The sequence below is a fragment of the Phyllostomus hastatus genome, unplaced genomic scaffold (assembly GCF_019186645.2).
Source record: "Phyllostomus hastatus isolate PE091 unplaced genomic scaffold, TTU_PhHast_1.1 phas_contig_34, whole genome shotgun sequence".
NCBI lineage: Eukaryota > Metazoa > Chordata > Mammalia > Chiroptera > Phyllostomidae > Phyllostomus > Phyllostomus hastatus.
The window spans coordinates 12,868,800-12,895,960 of NW_025333857.1; the positions used below are offsets into that span (position 1 = coordinate 12,868,800).

Here is a 27,161-nt window from a genome sequence, read left to right on the forward strand (position 1 = left end):
CAAAGCTTTCTGTAAAAGGACAGAGAAAATACTTTAGGTTGGGTGGGTCATATGGTCTCTGTCACAACCACACAGTTCACCCCTTGCAGGGTGAAAGCAGCCATAGATGATATATGTGAAGGAATGGGTATTGCTGTGTCCCAATAAAACTTCATTTACAGTACCTGGCTGTGAGCTGGATTGGGCTTTGGGCTGCAGTTGCCAACCCCCACTTTAAAACAATAGTTCCCAGACTTTTGGAATTCATAGGTCCAGGAAAATAATAAAACAGTCTGGAATAAACTCAAGATTTATAAACTTTTATTTTACTAAGTAATTAGGTTAAAAAAGGAAAAAAATCATTGCCTAATACCTTTATCTCTTAGAATTTTAATTAGCAAAAGACTAGATGGCACAAATTCAGAACAAATTTAGCTTTATAAAAAACCTACCACATTGTCCTTATTTCTAAGATTTTTGATGAGCCTGATGAACTTTGTCATGAATATGCTCAGGTTACTAGATGGTTCATTTGAGATGCTTTTGGAGGTTACGTGGAGTGGAACAGTAGAAAAAACACAGTGTGTAATTAAAACACCTGGATTTGAACAAGGTGGGGAAGTACTAAGAAGGGAAAATGAACTAAACTTGAACATTGCTTTAAGGAGACAAAATTACTTGAAGAGAGTGTCCCCTGTCCTGAATCACTGATGCAAACACAAACCCCAATGCTGAGCAACCTCAGAACTCACCGGCTGCCATTGCGCAGGGTACCAGGCTGGCGGGCAGTTGAAGCGGTTACAAGCTTGCACTGTGCTGGGCTTCTGCTGGTGACACAGATCATCAGCCAGGATCACTGTTTCATTGGTCTCTCTGGAGCGTATTTGGGAGCAGAAGACATCTCTGGTCTGCAGGCCAACCCCACAGGTGAGACTGCATGGACTCCACTTGCCAATTTCCCACCTGGGAAGAAATCAGAGAAGAGAGAGGATACTCTGAGACCCTGTGCAGAGAACATTTCCCATGATATGAAATGTTCTGGAGCAAAAACACCTAACTGGGAATGTGGGAAGTTCCAGTATAAGATTGGCTAGGAATTCTATCCCAAGCTTCAAATCTACCCTTTTCCTTTATGCTCTAGCATTTATTTCAGATAAAACTAAGGAGGTGATATAATAGAACATCCAATTTTTACCCACAAAATCATCAAGAATGGTCACAATCACATTTATTTTGATGGAACATAAACTTCATCAAAAAAGAGGGTGTGCTAGGTAAGTAAGACATAGGTGGAACGTGTAATGGCCTTGGCCACCACATATTGAATAGTGGGTTTAGAAGAAGACTTTCTGCTCATCTCTCCAGCCACCATGCTTAGCAAGGCTGAACAAAGTTGTGCTTGCTTTTATTTGGCCTCAAAGTGAAAGGTCATTGGTTCATTGGCTCCAACTCCTTTCAAACTTCCATTATAGCATAGAAACAGTTCTGTCATATGTATAAATTTCATCATTGCCTGGGACTGGATAATGTAACAAAAGTAAAGGTTCCTAAATAGATTGGTCTGCTTGAAGGAAAATAAGTGGAGAGATCTGCTCATTATCTGGAGTGGAAGTCAAAAACGACAGATGAGTTGAGTGCATAAATTGGCCATTCCAAATAGCCCAGTCTTAAGAAGTACATTTATAGTCAGCTAAGGGCCTATAAAAACACTCCCACTTGCATTTTCCTGTTGCTGCCACCTCCTAAATGAAAATGATAAGGAAAAGGCTCTGGCGCTTGGGTTCTGAGTCAGAAGTGTTCCTTAATGATCAGGTTTAGAAAGTTCTGTTTACAATGCGAGGCAGAAAGAGTCTACAAATAAGACTTAGCCAAGAAAAGCATCACAGCCCCTAGCTGGTGTAGCTCAGTGGGTTGAGCGTGAACTGCGAACCAAAGTGTCGCAGGTTCGATTCCCAGTCAGGGCACATGGCTGGGTTGCAGGCCACAGCCCCTAGCAACTGCACATTGATGTTTCCTTCTCTCTCTCTTTCTCCCTCCATTCCCTCTCTAAAAATAAATAAATAAAATCTTCTTTTTTAAAAAAAGAATGTCCTTTAAAAAAAAAAAGGAAAAGCATCACAAATAGATTCTTCAGTAGCTAGGCCCCCTACCTTTCATAGCCAGCTCTGAAAATTGTTTTAAATTCTTTTTTGTCAGACTGTAAAACTAAATGTACACTCAACCTTTTCCTGACACTCTGATACATAACTACCTTTCTAATCCCTATTTCCACAGACTCCTTTCACCTATGCTATGTTTAAGCTGTATCTGTAGTGAACTACTCTGTTATTCTCAATTCATGCCCACCCCTGGTTTTCTAGCTCTGTCCTTACTCAAATCGTTACTCCTAATTTGGAATAATTTTTGTCCTTTCCTTGCCCCTCAAAATTATTCCAATTATTTGTATGTATCCAAGTTTGATCCATATTTTAAGGATTATATTTATAATTGCAGCAGACATCATTTTCTCAATTGTATTACAATTATTCTGCCTGTTAAGAGCCATATAGAAGGATGCATCTCTTAAAGGCATGGTCTATGTCTGAGTCAGTTTTGTATCTCTCATAGGGTTCATCATAGCACCTTCTAAATAGTTAATGTATGTGGTTAACTATTTCCTGATAAATTAGCAAATGGAAAGGACCTGTCATCATAGTGGGTGCTTTATACATGTTGTGTCATTAACTATCTCCATAACAACATGAGACAGGCTCTACTTATTTTCCATATTACAGCTGGGCAAGAGGCTGACTTGCCCAAATACCCACAATGAGTAATTAGTGAATCCAGGATTCATACTCAGGTGTGTCTGGCTCCAAAGCCTTTGTGCTTTCTGGTGTACCGTGCTGTCTCCAGAAAATACCTTGGAAATCGCCCTATCAACATTCACAAAATTTTAAATCAATAGAAGAGGAGAAGGTGGATCGAATATATTTCTTTTAGATACTGTATGAATTTCTATAAACTCACTTTTAAATCTCTAGTATGGGTTAAACCCATGCTTAAAATGCCATGGGGTTATTGGTTTTAAACTATATCCACATATTTTTGGTCACTCCTCCCTTCTAAAGATGGAGTCTTGAGTCAGGGCTGAACTTAGTGGCTCACTTGTAATGAAGAGAATGAGGCAGAACTGATGCTATGTGACTCCCAAGGCTCAATAATAAACAGAATGTAGTTTCCACTTCTCTCTCTCTCTGACTTCTCATTCTGGGGGAAGTCATTTTGACTGCTCACCTGACAACGAAAATGTTGTAAGGACACTTAATGTCACATGGAAAATCCACATGGGAAGGAACTGAGGCTGATCACCAACAGTCAGCACCATCTTTCTAGGCATGTGGGTGGACTGCCTCGAAATCAGATCTATCGGGTCCAGTCCAGCCTTCAGATGACTCCAACCTCATGAGACTGAGCCAGAACTGCTTTTTAAGCTGCTCCCAAATTCTTAAACTATGAGAGGTTACAAATGTTTACTTTCGTTGTGAGCTACCAGTTTTGGGGGAAATTTGTTATGCAAAAGTAGACAACTAATACAAGAATATACTCTCCTTCCAAAATGTGTACATGCTCACCAAAACACATGTACAAAAATATCCAAAGCAGCACTCTACATACCCCATAGGGTAATAACACAAATGTCGATCAACAATGAAATGGATAAAAAATTATGATATGTTTCTATAATACTATAAAACAATAAGAATAAACTATAACAACCACCAACATTGATGAATCTCACAAACATAAAATTGAGTAAAAGAAGCCACAAAGGCAAAAATTCTTACTGTGCTTTCATTGATATAAAGCTCAAAACCCAAAACTCAGCTATGGTGTTAGAGATCAGGATGGTGGTCCCCCTTGGTGGGCAGTAACTAGAAGAGAGGCACAGGGGGAAGTTTCTGGGATGAAGCCTTGATCAGGGTGGTGGATCTGGGTTCCCTGAAAAATCGCCAAGCCATACACATAGGATTTGTTCACATTTCTCTATACTTGTTAACGCTTCAAAAGAGGGTGTTTTTTTTTCCCCACTTCTAAGTGAAGTACTAAATGTTGTGGATGGAAAACAAAATCTAACCACTATGCCCGATGCTATGAACTCTCTGCATGTGCCTACATAGTAAATGCTGTCCCAAGGTTAAACTGTGTCACACTCGAGGCTCTACACTCTGTTGTCCCCACCCCGCCCCCACCTTCGCAAAATTCAGCCACTGAGACCTAGAAGCAGAGGCATTTTGCCAGCCGTGAGGCCACTTCAAGGCTGTTTGGAGAAACTTGCAAATCAGACATAGCTGCCTAACGACGATAAAAGTACATTATATTCTCAAGGAAAGAGGTCAGCAGAAGCTGTCTATGTAGGAAACGCTTTGCCGATTCTGGGTTGAAAGTATTTTTTTTACTCTCATTTTATTTTCAATTACAGTTTACATTCAATATTATTTTGTTTTAGTTTCAGGTGTAAAGCATAGGGGTTAGAGAATCATATACTTTACAGAGTGTTCCCCCTGATATTTCCAGTACCCACCTTGCACCATCCATAGTTGGGGTTGAATTAACTTAGGCAAAAAGGGAAAGCAGAGAAACGCCCCCCGACCCCCACCCCACTTTCTCCTGCATTGAGCCTGCATATGTGAGCCTTGGGCTTCCCTGGAAATTGTGCCTTTGGCTGTTTATGAGAATGGTACTGAAACCTAGGGGGAACCAGCCTGAGTGGGCAAGACTGGCCATGGCTGGTAGCCGTGAGACACTTACAGGGTTTCCCTGAGATTCTGGGGCCTGGCTGCCACATCAGCCCAGTGCTGAGGAGGACAGGCGCTCTGCTCTGGGCTTTAGAGGGTGAAGGCTTTAGTATTTCTTCCCCCACTTTGCCTGTTTGACTTTTACTCATCTTTTCATCATCATTGAAAGTGCTACTTCCTCAGGGAGGAAGCCTCCAGCTGGGAAAAAACCCTCCTTAATTTTATGGTCCCATTAATATTTTCCCATTTGGAAATTCTCAACACACCATTTTATTATTTTATTTTTCTTTAGTTGTATTGTGCTAAGAACACTTAACACAAGATCTACCCTTCACAAAATTTAAGTTTACTATAATATAGCATTGTTGATTATAGTTACAGTGTTGTACAGCAGCTCTCTAGAGCTTATTCACCTTGTACGACTGAAACTTTATGTGGGTTGATTAGTAACTCCCTATTTCCCCTTGCCCCAACCCATGGCAACCACCATTTCACCCTTTGAGTCTATGAATTTGACTGTTTTATGTACCTCCCATAAGTGGAGTATCATATAGTATCTGCTCTTCTGTGACTGGCTTATTTCACCTACGTTGCAAATTTACTTTGTGTTTAAGGCTGAATAATATTCCATTGTATTTATATACCACATTTCCTTTATCCACTCATCAGTCTATGGGCTTTTAGGTTATTTCCAGGTCTTCCCATTGTGAATAGTGAGTGCTACAGTAAACATGAGTGCTCATATCTCTTCAAGATCCTGACTTCATTTTTTTTAGATAAAGACCCAGAAGGGGGATTCCTAGAAAATATAGTGCCTCTATTCTTAATTTTATGAGGAACTACCTGAGAGACCATACTATTTTTCATAATGACTGCATCATGTTGCATTTCTAAAAACTGTGTTTTTTGTTTCTTTTTCTTTCTTCCTTTTTTTTTTTTTGTTTTTGCTATTGAATTGTAGGAGTGCCTTATATCTTTTAGAGATTAACTCCTTATCAGATAGATGGTTTGCCTCTTCACTCTGGTCGTTGTTTCCTTTGCTGTGCTCAATGCATGGTAATCTACACCCTGATGAGAGCATGGGGCTGTGGCTATTCTGGTTTACCACTTGTCATGGGTTGACAAATATCCCCCACTGGAGTCCTAACCCCAGTACTTTAGAATGTGACCTTATTTGGAAGTAGAGTCATTGCAGATGTAATCACTTAAGCTGAGGTCATATTAGTATGGTGGGTCCTTAATCCAATATGACTGTTGTCCTCATAAGGTGGGAGAGAAACACCAGGGAGAATACCATGTAATGACAGCGACAGAGGCTGATGTGTCTATAAGCCAAGGAATATCGAGGGTTGTCAGCAGACATTGGAAACCAGAAGAGGCAAGGAGGAATTCTTCCTCACAGGTTTCAAAGGGAGCATGGCACTGCTGACACTTTGACTTTGAGCTTGATTTTTGCCTCTAGAACTATAGAGGATAAATTTCTGTTGTTTTAAACCAGCCTATTTGTGGTACTTTGTTACAGCAGTGCCAGGAAACCAACACACCCCTGTAACCTCAGTGCCGATCATGGTGCCTGGAACACAGCTCGTGCTCCATAAGTACGAGATGACTCAGACTGAGTAGAACCCCACTGAACTGTGCGGTTGCCTTTGGATTAGTCACTTGGCTGGTCAACCATCTCAGCTATGTCTACTAAAGAACTGCCACCACCACTTTCAAAGAACTGAAAGCTCTGAATGCCACAAAGTTTTCTTCAGTGTGGTGTAAACTACTTGGTGACAACACTGGACCTGAAGTGATGTCATGCTTTTATAGGTCACATCCCAATTGATGTAAATATTCACATTTTACTATGACAATATTAGCCTGTTGGATTATGGATCCCTTCCCTCCTACCCCTGCTCCCACCCTGTGAACTAACTAGGGGTGTTATATAATTTATATCTTAGTAATCTGAACATATTCCTAAAATACCAAAGTCCTGAATTCCAAAACACATGTGCCACAGTGATTTTGGCTAAAGGATCATGGCTCTGTATAAGGAGGATGGTAAACACGATCACTATGGTTTCTTTTGGCCTCTAGGTTTCAGGTGTCTAGCTTTACAGTTGGGCCCTTGGCCAAAATGTTAGGGAGACTCTGGTTCCCTCAGAATTCTCTTTCTACACTGCTTTGTTTCCTCTCAGCCCTTCTTCTGCACATTCCTGTCCCTTTTGTCAAAACCTGCTTTCAGGGAAGGCTCTTTGAGCTGACGGGTCAGAGCTGATGCTTTGTAGCTTCAGGCTGGACCCTGGCCAGGGCCTGAGTGATTGACTCCCAATCCCTGGCAGGCAGGAGACAGAGGGTTGCCTCCCACCCCCAAGGCCGGAATTAATCTTTTTGCCCTTTGCCCAGCATCAGGTACACTTGAGTTGGCTTGTCTTTAAAACTGGATTTTAGGTTTTAGCCTTGATTTCCCAATTCCCTGATAGTGCTGGAGTTCTGCCCAAAGCCCAGTCTATTAGATTGTCACCCTGTCACTCTGTCTGGATCTGGCCAGCCCCAGGCCTTGGGCTTGGCAAAGACCCTTAGCCTTGAGCTCTATATGCTATAATGTGACAGCAACCTAGCTGACATCACACATTATTGCTAATAAAAATAGTAGTTCTGACATTTCCACAAAGCTTACAATGAGCCAGATACTTTGCTAATTGCTTTATGTGCACTGTCTTCTGTAATCTTCTCTATATCCCTAGGGAACAGATACTAATATTATTTGCATTTTAACAATAAGGAGCTAATGCCTGGAGAAGTTAAATGATTAATTAGTCATGGCCTAGAATGCCTGCTGCCAACACTCACATATATGTCATTTCCACTGGCATCACATTCAAGCCTACTAAGACTTGGATGCATGGGTGCTGAGAATGGGGCTGCTCCCTATCACAGAGGCCAGTACTGTGGATTTATAAGCCCCAGCTCAGCATCCATGAGTTCCAGAAGAACCCAGGGCTGAGCTCACACAAAGTGTGGGATATGTATTTGCATCAGCCCTATGAAGAAGGCACTGTTAAGCTCCCTCCTTTTCTTCTATCCCACCCAAGGACATGTTTTTCATTGCTTTTAGAGAGACAGGAAGGGAGAGAGGAAGGGAGAGAGAGAAACATCAATGTGAGAGAGAAATATTGATTGGTTGCCTCCTGAGTGTGCCTGGATTGGGTATCATAGGTGCCCACCCAGAAACAGAACCCACAATGTAGATACGTGCCCTGACCGGGAACTGAACCTGCAACGTTTTGGCTGTGGGATGACGCTCCAACCAACTGACCCACACCAGCCAGGGCAAGTTCCCCATTTTAAAGGGTGACATAATAGAGGCTCTCAGAGGCCAATTAGCTTGTTCAAACCACACAACTAATAAACAAGAGAATCAGGATTCAAACTCAGGTGGCCTGGCTCCTACATGCCTACTTATATTATCCTGCTTCATTGGGTCAGGATGGTGGATATAGCAGTACAAAGCATATCTGAGAGGCACATTCTAGGACTCTGGTGCTTACAATTTCAGAAAATGACAAATAACAAAATGACAGCTCTGTTCTGACATAATAGAAACAAACACACTGATGCCATCCAAGGTTAGAAATACACTTGGAGTTATTTAAGTAATGTAGCAGTGGTACTTGGCAGTCCAATGGGCAAAGGCAGAGTGTGGTTCCCCTCCAAGGACAGAGTTTGTTTTTGCAAAGGTGGCCATCAGAGGTAATGTGGTCAATCAAGAACTCATGGTGGTTGGCACTTCATGGCAGCTTGTGCTTGTATTAGCTACATGTAAGGAGGAATTTTTGCCTTCCTTTGGCTGAGGGCTCAGTATGTAAGCTGCCAAGGTTTTTCTCCCCTACTCTTTCAGAGAAGGTAATGGCCTATTGTCTCTCGTAACTCACTGCTTGTTGCTGGTATAAATGTACATAATTTCTAAAGGCAGATTCTTCCTAACCCAAGCTATTTGCCCTAAGAAACTTCTCCTACCCTGGTTTTTGCAGCAAAGTATGGCTTGTTTTATTACTCAAAATTTTAAAATGGAGTTTTTGTTGGGAGGCAAAACACCACTGTGAATTTCAGTTGTTAGAAGCATGCTTTAAAAACTTGTGTGTTATCCTCCAACTTGGCATTTCTGCCCAACATTTCTATCCCATGATTTTTTCAAGTCCCCCAAAGATATCTGTTTTCTTTAGAATGCCTCTGAGGTCAGGAGGTAGACAGAAATCAGGCAACAATCAATCAGACACCATGGAGCACAGCCAGCTCTGGGAAGCCTGAGGCAGGGCATCTGGGACACTGTCTAGGATTCTGTTCCACTTTAAGGATTTTGGACTATTGCTAGTAGCTCCCAATTTATCTCTACATCTCCAAGTTTCCAATTTTATCCATGGCCTGAAGCTTGCAAAATGCAAATCTGGTCATTTTACTTCCTCTGATTACAAACCCCCATTGGAGTCCCAGCTGAGTTTTCAGAAGGGTGAGAACCAGTATGCCCGGGGCCCAGCTTTGGTCCAGGGCACCCACTGGGGGTGAGGAGGCTTTGCATGGCTGCAGCTGAACTTTCTCATTTGCTTTTCTTCCCTTCCTTTTCCTTCCTCCTTCCCCTTTGTAGACTAAACTGTAGCCTGAGCCTCAATGGGCAACAGTCCATGAATGTGATGAGGCTCAGCACAGGGCCAGGGTAGTTGGGAATCAAACATTCAGGGAGGATTAAACAAATATAAATATATGAAGAATAATGAGAATCAGATTTCTTACTGTCAGAAAGTGGAATTGGATTGGTTGAAAATAGTGTGAACTTGTGTTTTCTTTTTTTAATTTTTCAATTACAATTGACATTAAATACTATTTTTTATTAGTTTCATGTATACAGCATAGTGGTTAGACATTTATAAAATTTATGAAGTGATCCCCGTGAGAAGCCTAGTACCCACCTGGCACCATACATGTTGTTGACTATATTCCTTATGCTGTACTTTACATCCCCATGACTATTTTGTAGCTACCAGTTTGTACTTCTTAATCCCTTCACCTTTTCCACTCAGCCCTTTAACTTCCCTCCCATTTGCCAACCAGTAGTTTGTTCCTTATACTGAGTCTGCTTCCATTTTGTTTGTTCATTTACTTTCTTTAGATTCCACATATATGTGAAGTCACTTATTGTCCTTTTCTGTCTGACTTATTTCACTTAGCATAAAACCCTTTTTTGTCGTTCTCTAAGTTTTAGCATAATACCCTCTTTCTCTGTCTGGCTTATTTCACTTAGCATAATACCCTCTGTGTCCATCCATGCATCACCAATGGTAGGATTTCATTCTTTTTTTTATGTTCAAGCAACATTTCATTGTGTATCTGTACCACATGTTCTTTATCCAGTTACCTATTAATGGACACTTAGGTTGCTTTCATATCTTATGTATTGTAAAAAATGCTGCAATGAACATAGGGGTGCATATATCTTTTCAAATTAGTGTTTTGAATTTCTTCAAATGTACTTCTAGACGTGGAATTGCTGAGTCATAAGGTAGTTTTATTTTTTGAGGAAACTCCACACTGTTTTTCACAGTGGCTGCATTAATCTGCAGTCCTACGAACAGTGCATGAGGGTCTCCTTTTCTTCATATCCTCACCAGCTGTTGTTGTTTGCTCATTTATTGATGGTAGCCATTCTGACAGGCATAAGGTGATATCTCATTGTAGTTTTAGTTTGCATTTTTCTGTGAATGCCTGGTTTTTAATAGACAGACAGATACCTAGATAGATACACATATATCAACAGACATAAATGGTTGTATACAAATAAACATATACATGTACATGATTTCCTAACTTTCTCTGCTGAGAGGCCTAGAAGCAATAGTATCAAGCATACCAAGTACCCAGATCTTGAATTCTGAATATCATTCTTCACTAAGGAACCAGCTGTTGTAGAAATGGCTCTAGCAGGGGCTGGGAAAATGAAAAGCAAGCCTGGAACATCTTGTACCAAAAAAACTAGGAATTGCTCAAAGAATAATGAGGTGTGTGTCAAAAGGCCACAAGGGCCAGTTTGAAGGTGTTCCCATTGGCCACATCTGGGACAATTTGATACTGATGGATTTTAACTCTGAGGAAAATAGAAATGCATAAGTAAATAAGAAGAGTGATCTCTGCCCTGTAGTAGCATGCCTATTAATAATCTAGAAGGAATGACAGAATTTACAAAGTCACCATTTGTCAGCCATAGTAATTGATTCAGGCAAGGATCATCAGTGAATGCAAACACTAGGTCAAAGTTTGATGAGGAATAGGGTATTTACTTAGTTTCATATTATCTCCCCATAAAATACTTATCCATTACTTACCATTAATAAGTGAAACATATTCAATAATTTTATAGTGGAAAACCTGGCTGACATCTCTTTAACCAAGTAAGAAGAGTTAGCATCGTCAGTAGCAAATGGAACACAATGTCATTCATCGTCTCTTGACACTCACACTAAAAGAGTGTATCAATAGAATACCCCTGCAGTATTTTTGTAAACAATTCAAAACTCATGAGGAAACATTAAGCAAACCCAAACTGAGTGACATTTTACAAAGTAACTGACCTATATTCTTCAAAACTGTCCAGGATATGAAAGACAAGAAAAGACTGCCAGACTGAAAAAATCTAAAAAGAAATGACAACCAAATCTTGGACCTCCAAAGGACATTGTTGGGACAATTGGCAACATCTGAATAGAGTCTGTGGTTGAGATGGTGATATTGATTTAATATCATCTCTTGATTTTGATGGTTAGACTATGGTTATTTATGACAGCATCCTCATACTTAGGGAATACACACTGAAGTGTTACGATGCAATAGGCTCTCTCCTGACATTATTCTCAAAAGGTATCGAAGTGGCCCTGGCTGGTGTGGCTCAGTGGATTGAGCACTGGCCTACAAACCAAAGGGTCACCTGTTTGATTCCCAGTCAGGCAGGGCACATGCCTGGGTTGTGGGCCAAGTCCCCGGAGAGAGGCAATCACACATTGATGTTTCATTCCCTCTTCTCCCTTCCTTCCCCTCTGTCTAAAAATAAAAAATATTAAAAAAAATCCCAAAATATTAACAACTATAAATTGAGGGGATGGTATAAGGGAGCTCTGTGTATTACTTTTGCAACTATTTAAAATCTCAAATTATTTCAAAATAAAGGTTATAAAAAAACACCTACTGGCTCCCAGTAACTCACAGGCCAAGGTTCAAATCCTTGGCTGGCCTATAATGTGCTTTACAAGGAAGTTTGAATTTATCTTTCTGGTTTAATCTCAGGTTACCCATATACTCAACTTGGTTGAGTACCCAGCAGAAGAGTATCCCACTTCTCTGGCTGGCATACTCCTCTGCCTCTCTGGTTGAATCCTAAACATCCCCCTTCTCTCTGAGTACTTTTCTGATTCCCTCCCACCAGGCAGAGGTAGACCTTTCTCTCTGCAGCACGCTACTGTCTCCTTCCTCCTAAGGACATTCTTTTCTTCCCTCAGGTTCACCTTCATTACACTATAGTTATTGGTCTACTATCTGTCTCTCACTAGACTCTGCACTCCACAAGGGCAGCAAAGGATCTGAGCTATTCATCCTCCTATCTCCAGCACCTACTCCAATGCCTGGCCCATCACAGATGCTCTGGGTGTCACTGTGACATAATGTGGAAGACCCTGGGCAATGGAATTGGATTATCTTTGAATGAACTGTGCTTTGCCACTCTCTAACTGCATAATCTGGGCAAGTTACTTAACAATTTATTTACATTTAAAGTGGGAATAATAGCAATACCCACATCAAAGGGCTGTTATGAGGTTCAAGTGAGAACATCTAGGTCAAGGGCTTAAGTATAGTGCCTGGCACAGATTAAGGTCTCTATAACATTAGCTAATATGAGCTGTTATTACTGGGTACTCAGTAAATATTTGTTAAATGCATGGATGTTACCATGAGGACTGAGATTAGGTGAGAAGGGTGAAAATTCTTCTTGGACTGAGTCAGACAAAGTAGCCATAGTTTATGGAGACTGGGAGAAAGAGCATCTGCGGCATGCCCACATTAACTTACCATTTAAGCATTTGCTGCTAAGCACATGACAGATACACAAGTAACCAATGAGTGCTGAGAATTTTAGAAGCAGGCAGTGTGCTCACAACCACTTGCACTGATGTGACCGATTGCAGTGCACAAAGACTATCTATTATCTTTCTGATCCATTAGCTTTAAGCCTACTTCCTTCACAGAACATGTCAAAGAGCAGAATGGCAATGAAACTAGGCCTAGCTGTACAGAATATCTTCTGCCCTCCCTCCCTCACTGCTGCCCCCCTCACAGCTGTCACTGCTGTGACATCTCACTGCCACAGAGAAATACCCAGATGCCTGTTTACTTACAGGCAGCTTGATTTAATTAGAATGTTTAAATTCTGGCTCCTATTTTCTAATCACCCCATCTTCTAGATGACAGTACATGAAAATGACATAGAATTCCCACTGGCTATTATAGTTCACATATGGACATCCTGTTAGTAGGGTAGATGATATGCAAAATCACTTTTGCCCTTAGGAGGTCAAGATTTTAGTTGACTTGCCTAGAATTTATAGGTGAAAGTTTATAGGTGAAATTAAAAATAGTTGCAGTTTTTTTCTTCTTATGGTTAAGATCATTAAAGAAATCACTTAGATCATAAATCTGTGTCATCTGTTGTTTTTCTCCCTCTAACACAATTTTTTGTTTTTTTATTTCAGTTTTCCTCCATTTTATTTTAACTGACTAGCATTCTCACACCAATGGTCTTCCACTAAATGAACTTCTTCCCTTTTCCAGAATCAACTTCCACAAACAGAGTAAGCTTCCTCCAAGCTCAGCTACTGCTGGCTTCCCAACACACCATTTCTCTTTTTCACGTCTGTGAATTTGCTTCCAACTTTTCCTGTCTGGAATGTTCTCCATGTTCCTACCTCAGGGTCTGATTCAAGCCCTTCTTCTTCTATGAAATATACCCTCACATTGAACCCACATCAACTACACCCTCTTTGTCATCCTATCGGGTTTATTGTCATTGGATCTTATTTGTATTCAATATCACTGACCACATAGCTGTTCTAAGCCAAGATTAGAGTATCTTAGATGTGAGAGAGAAACATCAGTTGGTTGCCTTCCACACATGCCCTGAGTCAGGATCAAACACACAACCTGGATATGTGCCCTGACCTGGAATTGAACCGGCAAACTTTTTGGTGTATGGCGTGATGGCCAACCAACTGAGCCATTCTGCCAGGGTGGGATCAAATTTTTAAAGGAAATTGTTTGGCATCCATCAAATCAAGCCATTAAAATCTCCATCTATTTGTTGATTTGCAGGTGGCATTCCTCACAAATTCTATAAGCCTAAGCATTTCTCCTTGTTATAGATTTATAATGGCCTCCCAGAAAGATGTGTTGTAGCCCTAACAGATCCAATTCTGTTATCTCCTGAAAGATAACTGTTTCACAGCCTTGTAGACTTAACTTTTCCATACACTGGTGTATTTAGCCACTCATATATGTATATGTGCCCACAACCATGCATTCACTTGTCGAAAATTTACTATACACCAAGTATTATAAGGAATGATGGGGACCCAGAGATTTTTAAGAAAAATTCTTGATTGTAAGGACCTTCCAAGAAAACAAGACACTGTAGTGAGTGCCATTTATTTATTTATTCATTCAACTAGTATTTATTGAGCACTTTTGTGGCCAGCCTCTGTGTGAAGGAGGAACTGAGTAGTAAACAAGACAGATGTGAACCCCATTCCTCAGAGTTTGGTCTATGAGACAGATAAGCATGAGGTGTTAGGGAAGCATAAAAACATAGACTGTGAGTCAAGAGGAAGGAGATACAGTCATGCAAGGCTTTCTGGAGTTGGTAACGTCTGGTCTGAGTCCTGAAGGGTGACTAAGAGGTGGCAAGGCAAAGAACGAAGTGAAGAGAAGGTATCAGGCAGAGTGAAGTATAAGAAAGCAAGAGGCATTTGGGGAATTCTAATTTATCTATTTCCATGCTCAAGGCTGGAAAGAATATTGAGTAGAAAGCCTAGTAAGACCTTGGAAAATTCTGGTTCTCATTCCTCTCTGATTTCTTTAATGTAATTATGGGTGGGAAAGGGAGCCTTGGAAACAGAGGCACTGTGAGCTGTCAAAGCCCTAATGACAAAGGTCACTTCAGCTTAGTACAGTTCAAACTCATAGCCCCTAGGACACTGCTGAGTGGCACTCCTCTCATCAGGTGAGGGCTGAATGCTCAGCATGTTCCCATCCTGTCCATCACAAGAGGTGCTGGGCTTTGGTGAGAATTCCAATAGGCCCATGGCAAAGGGAGACACAATGCTTCAAGCAGGTCTTCCACTATGTTTAATCAGACCATACATTCAATCCAAACCTGGCTTGGCAGAGGAAAACAAAAGACAGAGCTATTTCTCTTAGAGAGATCTCCCTGTCTTAGTCTCAAGAGTTTGATATCTGGTGTCAGCAGAGGGAGAAGCTAGCTGTTGATGCAGGGTGTGATTCATCTATCAGTGCCGGGACATGCACACACACACGTGCCTGCTCTTCACAGACCAGGAGTCTATTCACACAGATGTTCTATCCACAGGACATGGAGAGCGGCAGTGCAGTACTCTCCACTCCTGAGGGTGTTTGCTTGAGGAGGAAGAGGGAGGCCTTGCACAAATGTTTTCATATTTGACTACACAAAAATGACCTAAAATTATTTTTCAAATTAGGTTCAAAGATCTCTTTAATGTTTTACTCTTTGATGTTTTGTTATCTCAGGGTGAGTTAGGGGATTATTGCCAAGCTAAAGTCTGAATAAATTTAAACCTTCATATTAGCATTTATATTGGCTTATTAAATCTCTCATTTGCTTTTGATTATCTATGATGCTCATTTATTGCTAGTACTTTTAACCCTGGAACACTATTTTAAACACAGTTGGATCTGAATAGTGCTGATGAAGTGCTCTAAATCCCTGAGTTGTGTTCCTCAAGCAGGAGACACAAGAGTATGGCATTGAAGAGTCAAACTGACCCAGAACTTGGATTCCTACAGACTAGGACTGGAATCTACTCCCAACTGTGTTTTATAACCTTGGGCAAGTTACCTACTTTGAATGTCAACGTCTTTATTTATAAAATGGGACAATTACAGTATTAGCTTCCAACAGTTACTTGGTGCTTGTTAAGTACTAGGTATTGTAAAAACTTGGTATGTAGTAACTCATGCCATCCTAAGACAGAGGTACTATTATTATGCCATTTTACAAATGTGTTTACTGGAGTAATATGACTAAGTTTACATAGCAAGTCAGTAAGAGACCCAGGATTCAATCCTGTGTGGTCTGCCTCCAGAATTCTTAACTGTGTTCTTACCTGCTAGCTTCTAGCTTGCATAGGTGCTGGGAGCAACAAAATATCATATCATTATTATTGCTGTCATTGTTGTTATATGATTTCTCATACACAAGAAAGGTCAACAGAAAGCATGGGTCTCTGGGGTTCCTTTCCCCCTATTTGTGGTTCCTTGGAATTACTGCTATGATTATACCAAAACTAGGGGAACTCTTTTGCTATTCCATTTTGCTTGTTTTATCTTATAGTTATAATAATGAGCAGTTTAGCTTCATGTAGCCCCACATTCTCCAGGCCACAGAAAACTTTCTAGCTGCCCACTTATCCTCAGAGCACATCATCCATTTTCCAGTTAGCCACACAGAAACAGTGTGGCAACACAGTAACTTACTGGCAATTCTGAACAAGAACCATGGAATCCATATGGCTTCCAAAAAACTGTGGAGATGGTTTCTACCCCATGCTGCATGGAGGTCAGCTGAATTCCTAATTCTTGACTATCACTTATTCATAGTAAATTACTAGAAAAATCCTCCTGCTCCATGAATGCATCTATTTTGCTTCTTTCCCTTTCATGTCCCACTTGACCTCCTACCTTCCACTCTTCACTCTTAAAGAGTAAGACATGCTCTTTTCATTGATCGACATGCATATCTTTGGAAAGGATAAACTGTTTCAACCTGAGGTAACTAGTATCTTGCCAGCTGTACATAAAATACTCAACTCATTTTTATAGTGATAATGAGGTATAGAGAAAGTTATAAAAACTTTCAGTATTTTGGTAAGAAAATTCTTTCTCATTCTAGTTAAGAGTATATTATGTCTACTTTGACCACTGGGTCCCCTATCCTGTCACCTGATTCCAGCTCTTTAGCATGGGAAGACTTTGATACAGAGTGTATTCTTCAATAACCAGGCATGCATATAAGTGCCTGATGTATATTAACTCATTAATCTACACAGAACCCTTATGAGGCAAATATTATTCAATCTCTATCTTACAGATAAGGAACCAAGAACAAAGTGGGGTTAAGTAACTTGCTCAAGGACACACAGTTGATAAGTTGAGCTGGGATTTGAACTCAGGAACTCTGGCTCCAGATCCCACATTCTGATTCACCAAATAAGGTTCTAGAGTCCACCTGTTTATGATATGTACTGAAGTTGGGAAACATTACTTATTAGGCTTTTAGTTTGAGCTCTGCTAGCCATGGTTCCTTGGGCAAGTCACTTAATACCATTGGTCTCTCTTTCTTCAAAGATAAAATGAGGGAATTAGACAGAGTTATATCCTGGGATTATATAACTGCAGTCATTGAGGGAGATTCATGTATTGATGTTTTAGAATCCAGACAAGTCAGTCAGCAAAACTCCTTGCCACTCCCTGGCTTTTTAGAGTGTAAAGAATAAATCCCTATGATCTGTTGCTCATAGCAATACCAATACATCTGGTAGTAAATTAATAGTGCTAATAGAGCTGATAGGGAAGTGATGAGAATTTGGTGTCCAAGTTCTTCATGTGACCATGATCTCTCAAGCACCAGAAGTGAATGAATCGAGCTTGCAGTAACTGGCTGGTAAAATTGTTGCTCACAACAAACACGGATTCCCAATGCTACTTGAGGACTGTAGACTCTAGGTGAAGTCTCTTGATTCATCAGCATTATCATTAAATGGACACAAGCATGGGGATTTGGAGTGGAAATCACCTTGTGCTTCACCTTTTAAATTGACTTTTTGGGTTGAGAGAGTTCTCTTGAACACACAGGTATATTTGATGTACAGAAAATTCATCTGTTTCAGACAATAGTCTATCTATAGAGGAGGGTTTGGGGGTCTCAAATGTGATAAGTAATATACAAACAATTATGGAACTGGAATCAGTGTTGGGACAGGCTTACATTTAGAGATTATCTACACTTGGAGAGACAATGGAAGGGGAATTTTACAGAGTTGAGGATGAAAAGATGCAGAAAGATTTCACAACTAAGTACCTAAGACTTTAACACAACTACCATTCTATATGTCAAGAGAAACGAGTACAATCAATGGGTCTACTTTCTAGACCCAGATAGATACACAGCTGCACCAAGACCATGTGTGATGAAAAGCAGTCTACTTCTTGCCAACCTCATTCTGCAGAACTGCCCTCCTGGAGGAGTTAAGTATGCAAGGGTGAGCTGGAAAACAGCAAGTTTCTTTTCTAGATCAAGGGAAGGTCAATCCAGCCCACATGTGGTTTCACTTCACTCCACCATGGGTCAGTTATATCGTCAACCTCCATTAAATAAAAGATAAAGTGCATGACAGTGCCCAATTTCACATAAGGTGTTTCTAGGTGTCCCCGAGATGTGCCTCTGGAAGGGCTGTGGAAGTGCCTAGCAGGTAACATAGAATAAAGAGGAGAGGAATGGAAGCTTTTCTGGCCTCCAAACTGTCATCTTACTGTCTCCCCTCAGTTGCAAACAAACAACCTACCACTAGTGCCAAAAAAAAAGCCACAAAAGCAAGCTTGACAGTGGGGTGCACCTTGTGAGGAAGATCTGGCTCCACTATCAGCCTCTCCCCACATCATAATTCTGGCATTATTTGCCTCACAAAAAGAGCATTGATAAATGGTATCTGTCTAGTTGTGGTGGATTCTACATCAATAAATACCTTGCTTATAACAGTTTCCTTCTGTGATTTTTTCCAGAGCTTGAGAAGCTTAAAACCATATAAGCTCTGGGCATCACAATCTTTGATTTTGCAGCCTTGCTATTCTCAGAAGGGAGCTGGGGCAGGAAAAGTGTCACAGATGGGTAGGAGTGTGGTGGGCAATAGACCACCCATGGAAAAATATATAAATAATATATAAAATATAAAATACACATATATAAAATTTCAGAAAATTTCCCCAGTAAATGCATTTGTGAACCATACACTTTATCTTCTATCATTAATACCTTTAATTCATTTCTCAAAGAGCAGCCTGGACATATTCAGCAATGTCCTACAGAATCCTCCCACACACTTTGACTTTAAGAAAGGAGATACTTGTGTTGGACATGTGGGGCTTTTACCAAGGCCAGAGTATAAATTTCCATTTTGTTTACTCCTTAAACTTCAAAACAACTTGCGTGTCTGTGCCCAAGCTGAGATTTCTCTGTAATGTTGCTGTCCCTGTAGGTGTTAAGCAAATGTGATGTCTGCATGACAAGCAAGTATTTGGAAGACTGATTAGAGAGGGGGGGCCCTGAAAACCAACCCTCTGAAGTATTTCATGTGGCAAGAGATGAAGCAATAGCTTAAAAGGAGAAATGAAGAGAAAGTAATAATTCTTGTATTCATAAGCTACCACGTTTCACAGAACTCAGAGACCCTCACAGAACTGCCTAAGAGCTGTTGACCCTAAGTTTGCAGATGAGGGAAATGGCAGGATATTGGGAATGTATGAGCCAAGTGGTCCTTCTGTTTTCCACAGTTCTCCACCATTGCCTGAAGATGCAACACAACACATTGCCCTGTATGCCACGTCCCTCTTTAATTTTCTGAGCCATCAGAGCTGCCTGCGGGCAGCATAGTCCCTTGGAGAGGACAGGGAAGTTATAGATGAATGATCACACTTCAAATTTCAGTATAACCCATACGGACAGAGATCTAATATATCTGGTAATAAATTAATCTGACACATTTAAAATGGTTGTCACAACTGTTATTGGATTACATGCTAATGGGACAAAATGTATCAGATCCCCAGAAATTAATTGAGAGCAACCAGAGATATTCTTATAATACAGGGGAGTCAAGCATTTTCAGGCTCATCGGATTGAAGGGACAGAGGGCAGGACATGAACTTGCCCCAAAATACTTGGATTTACGAAATACCTGGATTGAGACCTTGGGAGGAATTAGTAAGTAGTAGCACATTTGATTAGAATTTTAGGGACAAATACTTTGACATCTATAATAATAAGACACTCAGCTCGGTAGTCACCTTCTCTGGGCCCCCTTCCCTCATCTGGATTAAGTGACTCATCTCGGAGTTCCCAGAGGACAGTCATTCATATCTACTATGGTTATTTTGACTATGCATTGTAACAATCTGTTTGTGTACTAGATTTGTTTCTTCAGAGCCCAGAGCTGGAAGAATTTAATAAATATTTGCTGAGCTGAGCTGGATTTTCCCTTAACCAGTAGAAAATGCCCCCGTGCCCTCCGGCTTTGCCAGGGGGTAGCACTTACAGAAGGAGATAATTAGGGGCCAGGCATCCTTGGATGAGACTTGGCTGCCCCTTTCCTCTGTAATGGAGCTTGTCTCTCCTCCCTTCAGGAAAAAAGGCGAGCACTGCAGCTGCCTAAGTGTACACAAATCATCCACACCCTCAACCCAGGCACAGCTTTCTAAAGATTTTTTTTAAATCACACAAAAATCACAGCTAATACCTGTTACTGATTACTTAATATGTACTAGGTAATACGCCAAGCACTTAAGAGACATACCCTCACAAGAATTATCAGTGTTAAAGATGAAGAAACTGAAGCTCTGAAAAGTTAAGCATGTTCCCAAGACCAACAAGGAAGTTGTATGAACTGGATTTTACCCCAGGTTTGTATGACTGCCATGCCCATGCTCTTAAGGCTGGAATGAAGGACGGGGGACCAGTCATGTATACCTTAGTGTGAATTTGCTTAGGTAGTTTCATTTTCCTAATTCTTAATTGAGTTGAACTGAATAAATGGGGGGTAGGTGGGAGAAAAGGGGTTGAAAGAGTTTGGGTCCTGCACAAGGGGTAGAAAAAGGACATTTGGGGATTTGGGTAGTCAGAGGGCAAGGTGACTAGGATTAAGTCTCTGGGGGACAGAGAAGGGAGTACTAGGAGAGTTAGAGAATAGTGTGGCATAATAAAGAAGGTAGTGGCCCAGGATTGCACTGGGGAAGCTGGGAAAAGAGAAATGTGTATGTGTGTGTGTGAGGGGGAGAAGTGGTTGTAATTACAATATAAACAGGTCATCAGCTAAGCAAAAACTAAGCCACTGGTTGTTAGCAGTGGCAATGATGCAAAGCTCCAGGGCAACCACCACTGTCTTCCAGATTCATAAGCCAAGGCTCCATCTCTCTGGATGACTGAGTATTTCTTTATAATGTTTTCTTAGGAACTGAGAGCTTTGCCTAATGACTCAGTATTGGGTTTTAAGACATTTACTTAGGTCTGTTCAGTTTCTCTTTTAGCACGGTTCATTTCCTATATGTTTGGCTTTGCCCTGAAAGGTGTGTACTCGAATCATATTTTCACTATCCCTTAAGCACTAGCTTTTACCAAGAGTCTGGTGCTACTCTTGGCAACTGAGAGTATTAGATGAAGCTTATCTGATGGAGATTAAAAAAAGAAGAGCCTGTTAACCTGTTTGTAATTTTCACTAGGCTGTTCCACTACTAGGAGACTAAGAGGACAGTTTTTTTCACTGTGGTAATCCCCATGCCTCGAGTTTGGTGCCTAGAATAGGACAGGGGATGCAGAGAGGGAGGGATGGAAGAAGGGAGGGAGGATGCATAAATACATCAACAGAGACCGAAGCACAGACCGAAGAGCAAAGACTGAAACACAAACTCTTTAGTAACAACTTTGCAAGTAAACATACCTTATTCCAAATCTGCATCTGCCACTGGATAATTATATGATCCCCTTAAAGAGATTTTGTTTCCTCAGCTATAAAGTTAGGATAGGAATAGTAAATCCTCATAAACTGTGGGGGAGATTAAACAGAATACTGTAGGTAAAGTGACTGGCATGTTGGAAGTTCCCAATAAAGAGAAGCTATTAGGGAAACCCTACCTTGCTCAAAGATGGCCTGCGAAGGTTAACAGGAGTGTGAGCACAGGATACCCTAGATTTTATCTGCGCCTGGGCTGGATTTTATGTCTTTCCTTCTTCCCTTTTCTCTCACAAGTATTTGAGGAGACAACTGGCTAGGAGTAACATTATTTACATAAGCTTTCTGATTTCTTCCTGACATATCGCAGGCTTTTCCGACCACCACGATACAGCTGCTCTTTGCAGACTCACACCGCACTTGCCCAGGGGCCTGACTTCCTTCAGTCATGTCACACAGGATATTAACTTTCTAGGAATATTTGGACCTTGTCTCCCCTGATCCCACTTCATCATACCAGTACTGGTCTTAAAAAAAAACACACCTTATTGGATTAGGTGTTAAAGTCAAACAGAGTGTCCCAACAACGGCTACCTTTTACAGGCTTGCTGGAATCCAAGGGAAGCAGCTGCTCTGCTTCCTGTGCTAGAATGGCCTCAGGGGTCTGGTGGGCTGGACAGGACTCTGGCTCAAAGCTAGGTTCTGGCCATGGTCTCCCCCTTACTCCACTCCCACACAAACTGGTCATGAAAATTTAGGAATGAGGTGCAATGACTATGAAATAAATACAAAGGTCTTCTTCTATCATGTGGTTTCCTGCCTCGTGAACTCAGAGGGATGGCAGACTCCTCGTCTTGAGCAGCTACTGTATGAGGTAGGAACTGGTTCAGTATTTTTACTTCACATGATCATCCTTACAACCCCTCTGTGTGGTTCCAACAATTGTCTTTGTTCCACAGTTAGGGACAGTGGGGTCCTAGAGAGGCTAAAGTAGCCAGCCTAAGGCCACAAAGCAATTGGGAGATCTACTATCTGTTTGACTTCAAAATCCATGATTCCTCCCTTATTCCAGGCAGTGTCCCTATTCTTGGTGGGGAATGTTTAACTTCGAAATTACCAAGCCCCATTTAGGTTCTTGTAAAGTTGTCCCATTCCCAACTGTTGCCAAGATTCCTATTAGGAAAAATATGGTGTCTCATTAAAAAAAATGTGCTAAGATGATAACAAGCTACCTCTTTTAGAGGCATGCATACCATCAAAGTAAACAATGGCTTCAGTATCTAACACCACTGCTAATAGTGAACTGTCCAGCTCTATGCACCAGGGATTGAGGGCCCCATTTGGCTGTTTGAGTCGCATGAATAGCTACATCTGGCCAGTGGGCAAGGTGGTTATGTTTTACCCACTCAGGAACCAGAGTCAACAGCTGGATATTTCGGAGAATGTGCCACCTGCAGCTGTTTTCGCAGACAGGTTCTGGCCTGTATCTGTGTCCATCTAGGCCTCAAGGACACTTGCTCCTCAAGTGAAATCAGGAGCCCCATGAGAAAGCAGTGTGCATCTGGTGGGTCTGGGAGCTGCGTTAATCTAGCAGCAAGCATTTGAGCCTTCATTGTGCCACTAACACAACCCCCAAAGTGTCCTGCAGTCCTGGTAAAGATAATTAGACAAAATGACACACACAAAAAAATAGGAAGGACAAGAATAAAGGGAGAATGCTGATTCACCACAGGAAAGGCAGCAGTTGGCTGGGCTCTGCTCTGTGACAGATCTCTCTGTCACCGTGGCAGATAACCTGAGCACTGCCTGACCTCAGGCTGGCGCCATGACAGAAATAATGTTTTCAGAAGGATGAACTGCTTCTGAACTGTATCCTCATGTTATTGGGCACAAAGTAGAGCATTTCCTTTTTCACTCCCTCACTTTAATGCTGCTTACATCTCTCTCTTTTTTCCATCTCTTTCTCAAGTCTTTTTCCTCCTTCCTTGTTTTCCAAGTTTAAGGCACTTAGCAACATAGCATATTCCTCACACAAAGTCCCAGAAAAGCTCTTCATCTCAAATTGTGCATGAGGCCTTCTTTCACAATTTCCAAACAAGTCACTGGGTACACTTAGGCAGCAATAATTTTCATCTCAAAGCTTTTGCCAAGCCATTGTTTGCCCTTAACTCATTACTTCAGGACTTCTGAAACACTGGGTAGGGGAAGTAAAAAAAATAGAGTAGAGATTTACTTTGGGAGTCTCCACTCTATTTCTGTTGATGGGTTTGTAAGCTGGAAGGTTTTGAACTGTAAAATGCCAATGTTTCCTCACAATATCCACAGCAGAAAGCTATGTGGTGGGGATATTTCCATCCCTGTGGTGCTCACGATGATGGCATTGATGAGTGGCACAGACATGTCAGCTCTGGGAGCAGTGAAGAACTCAGGGGGTGGTTTAGTTTAATAACTGTCTTTAGAAGGGCAGCACTTCAAGTATTCACGATAAAAAAGAAGTGTAATGGCTTCTCCAGGACTATTCCCAAAACCCTGAATCAGGGAACAAAGTGGGTTTGTTTATCAGTGAATCCCCAGCACAATGCCTGGCAATGAAGTAGGCACTCAATAAATATTTGTTCAGTGGAGGTTGAATGAAGAGAAATTCCAGTATTAAAGGCACTATAAAATTCTAAATCTAGAGATGTGGAACATTCTGTATCCTTTTACATGTGGACAAGACTATAAGGTATTATAAATACGTTCATCATTTCAATGTTTTACCATCCTTGCTGCCCGAATGCTCTCGCCTAAATTTTTCTTATGAAAATGTAAGTCTTGTTCCCTGTGGGCTTCTCATGGCTTCTTAATTTATAGTTAAAGCCAGTTTCTGTTTTGTGACTAATAGAGGTGCTTTGTCTTCAGGACTTAAATCTGACTCATGCTATTTTTCTAATAGAATTTACTTTTTCTTTTTCTCTTGAAAAGCTTTGGCTCTGTAGATAATTATCATTACCTTCAAAGAATCCCAGAATATTAGAGCTGGAAAGGCCTCGGGGATCATCCAGCTGCACCTCTCATTACTTCCTCCATGATACCCTCCTTGGGGCTCCCTTCTCCTGCCAGGTGGACAGACTGAGTCCACAGCACACTGGGTTGATTGTCGGAGCACACAAAATGCTAGCATACCTAGGCCAAGAGTCATTGTTAATGTCAATGAAAATATAATGGTGTACATCACACAGAGTACATTATTTGTGACTCTATGTGAGAAAAAGTGTGGATGCCTACAGTATGAGAGTTAGCGACCATTACCACTGTAGCTCTGTTGGATGAACAGCCAGAGGGAACGTTCTCCAAGCAAACCTGCTTTTCCACATCCCTGTTTAACTCCCTTCAATGGTTCGTCATTAAGGACATAAAGTCCAAACAACTTAATTAACACACTGGGCTACCCTTGATCTGGCCCCTGTCCACCCTCTGACACAAGCTTCCATTTCTTATCCTTTCCTTTGTGTTCATGCTTTTCCTTTCTCCTGCAATGGCAGTCCTCTCCCTTCGTCACCCAGGTAACCCCTGCTTTTGCCTTTTGATTCAGCACAGACATTGCCTCCTCCAGGAAGCCTTCCCTCAGCCTCACACTCCCACAGAGTCCCGTGCTCACCCCATTTACAGCAGTTATTGTTTTGAAATCTTCCTCCTCTGTTAACTGCAAACTTCTTGAGAACAGGGTTTTGTCTTCTAAGCACATCAGAGAACCGAATACAAGCAGACTGTGTACATGAAAATGCCCAGTGCATTTTTAGTTTTTACTGAATAGAGATGTAAAACACTTTCTGCCATATTTTTTCTGCATAAGTTTAACTTTAGTCAATGGTCTGTGTAAGGGCTTTCCCAGGGTCCAGGCAGCATTATGTGATGGGCGGTTGGTCCTTACATAGCTGTTAAAAACCAGGAAAGCTTCTCTCTCAGGGCTTCATTGAATGGATTTGCCTCAAGGCTGATGTTTCTACCTTTTTTAGAACAATTCATTTGTGCTTTCAGGTGACATGATGGGAAGGTAGATCCAGTCCTTTGATTTTCACCCCAGATTCCTGCAATCACTGAATCTGTGCCTGCAAAATGGTGCCTAATATTATCAAAGCTCACTTCACAGAGGTTTGAGTTGATATAACAGGTGATGTGTAACCAGGGAAAAGGCTGTCTTTAGGAGAAATGAAGATTTAAGCCCTGAGGCAAGTATACACGTGACGTTTACCCTTGTTGATGTCAAAATGCTGCTGGGGACAATTCTGATCACCAGGCCAACACATTCCTGGGTAGAGAAATGACAGAGGCTGCCACCAGGCCAATCAAATCCAAGAGTTAAGAAACAGGTCTTGGCAGGTTCCTCTGTTGTAACTCATCCATCAGTGGAAGAAAGAGAGAGACAGTGTAATTACGTCTCTGGATTTACCAAAAAGAATGACTGTAGTAATAGCATTAGTTCTCTAAAGGGGCCTGAGTATGGCCTCCAAATCTGGACTCAATTTCTGTGGACGCCAGTGAGCTTTGGTGTGCTTTTCTTTTAGCACTTAAAAGTTAGTATGGACAGAGCCAAAAGGCAGCATATGGAAACTTTGGAAACACAGCAGAAGATAAACCAATATTTAGAGAGCATGTTGAAGCAGTAACCTTAAAATAAGTTGTCAAAGGGCAAGATGCCTGCAAAGCTTTGAAAGCTCCAACAAATAAATTAAAACGTGGTTGTATAAAAAGGCAGCACCTTCTGCTCTAACCATTTTAGGTTAATATTAAAAAATGGAAATTGGAAATCATTTGGTGCTAGTACGCATGGCTTTTGTTAGTGTACAATAAAATAGGCATTCTGAAGTTTGCTTTTCAAGAGGAGACTCTGTGACCTTTAAGATGATTTTCTTAACTCTCTCCTCTCAAATTGGGATTCTCAAACTTCTTTTATAGTTTTTGCTGGTTCTAGGAACCACCCCAGGTCTGAGAAAAGAGCCTGAGGTTGGGGCAGGGGGCCGAAACCAAGTACTGTTCCTGGAATTATGAGCTTCCCCTCCCCTTCACTGTTTATCTGTTTTGCACCACTCAGCTGTTCTCTGTTGCAGAAAAATAAAAGTTTAGTTTAAAAAGTATGTTAGAACAAAGCTGCAGAAATTGCCTGGTATTTCCTTCATTTTCAGCCATCTGGCTTTCATTGCTTACTTCTTTCCCCTCCTCCAGGTACGTTTACCAAATCTTTTCAACACACACTGGCCAAGCTATCAAATGCTTATAATTAATAACAGTCATGCTCCTTTTTTTTTCTTTTAAGGTAGTGGTTTCTGGCTTTCCTTGGGCTGCTCATGTCATTGCTGCTATAAAC

At 41.2% G+C, this 27,161-nt stretch overlaps 1 protein-coding gene across 2 annotated transcripts in view; it reads right to left on the bottom strand.

The window, feature by feature from the left end:
- Nucleotides 1-27,161, bottom strand: part of ADAMTSL1 (ADAMTS like 1) — a 924,426-nt gene that overhangs the window by 158,846 nt on the left and 738,419 nt on the right. For both annotated transcript variants that reach the window (XM_045840784.1, XM_045840785.1), the window contains one exon: nucleotides 732-942. In XM_045840784.1, coding sequence (XP_045696740.1) covers nucleotides 732-942 — 211 coding nt within the window. The remainder of the gene's footprint in view (nucleotides 1-731; nucleotides 943-27,161) is intronic.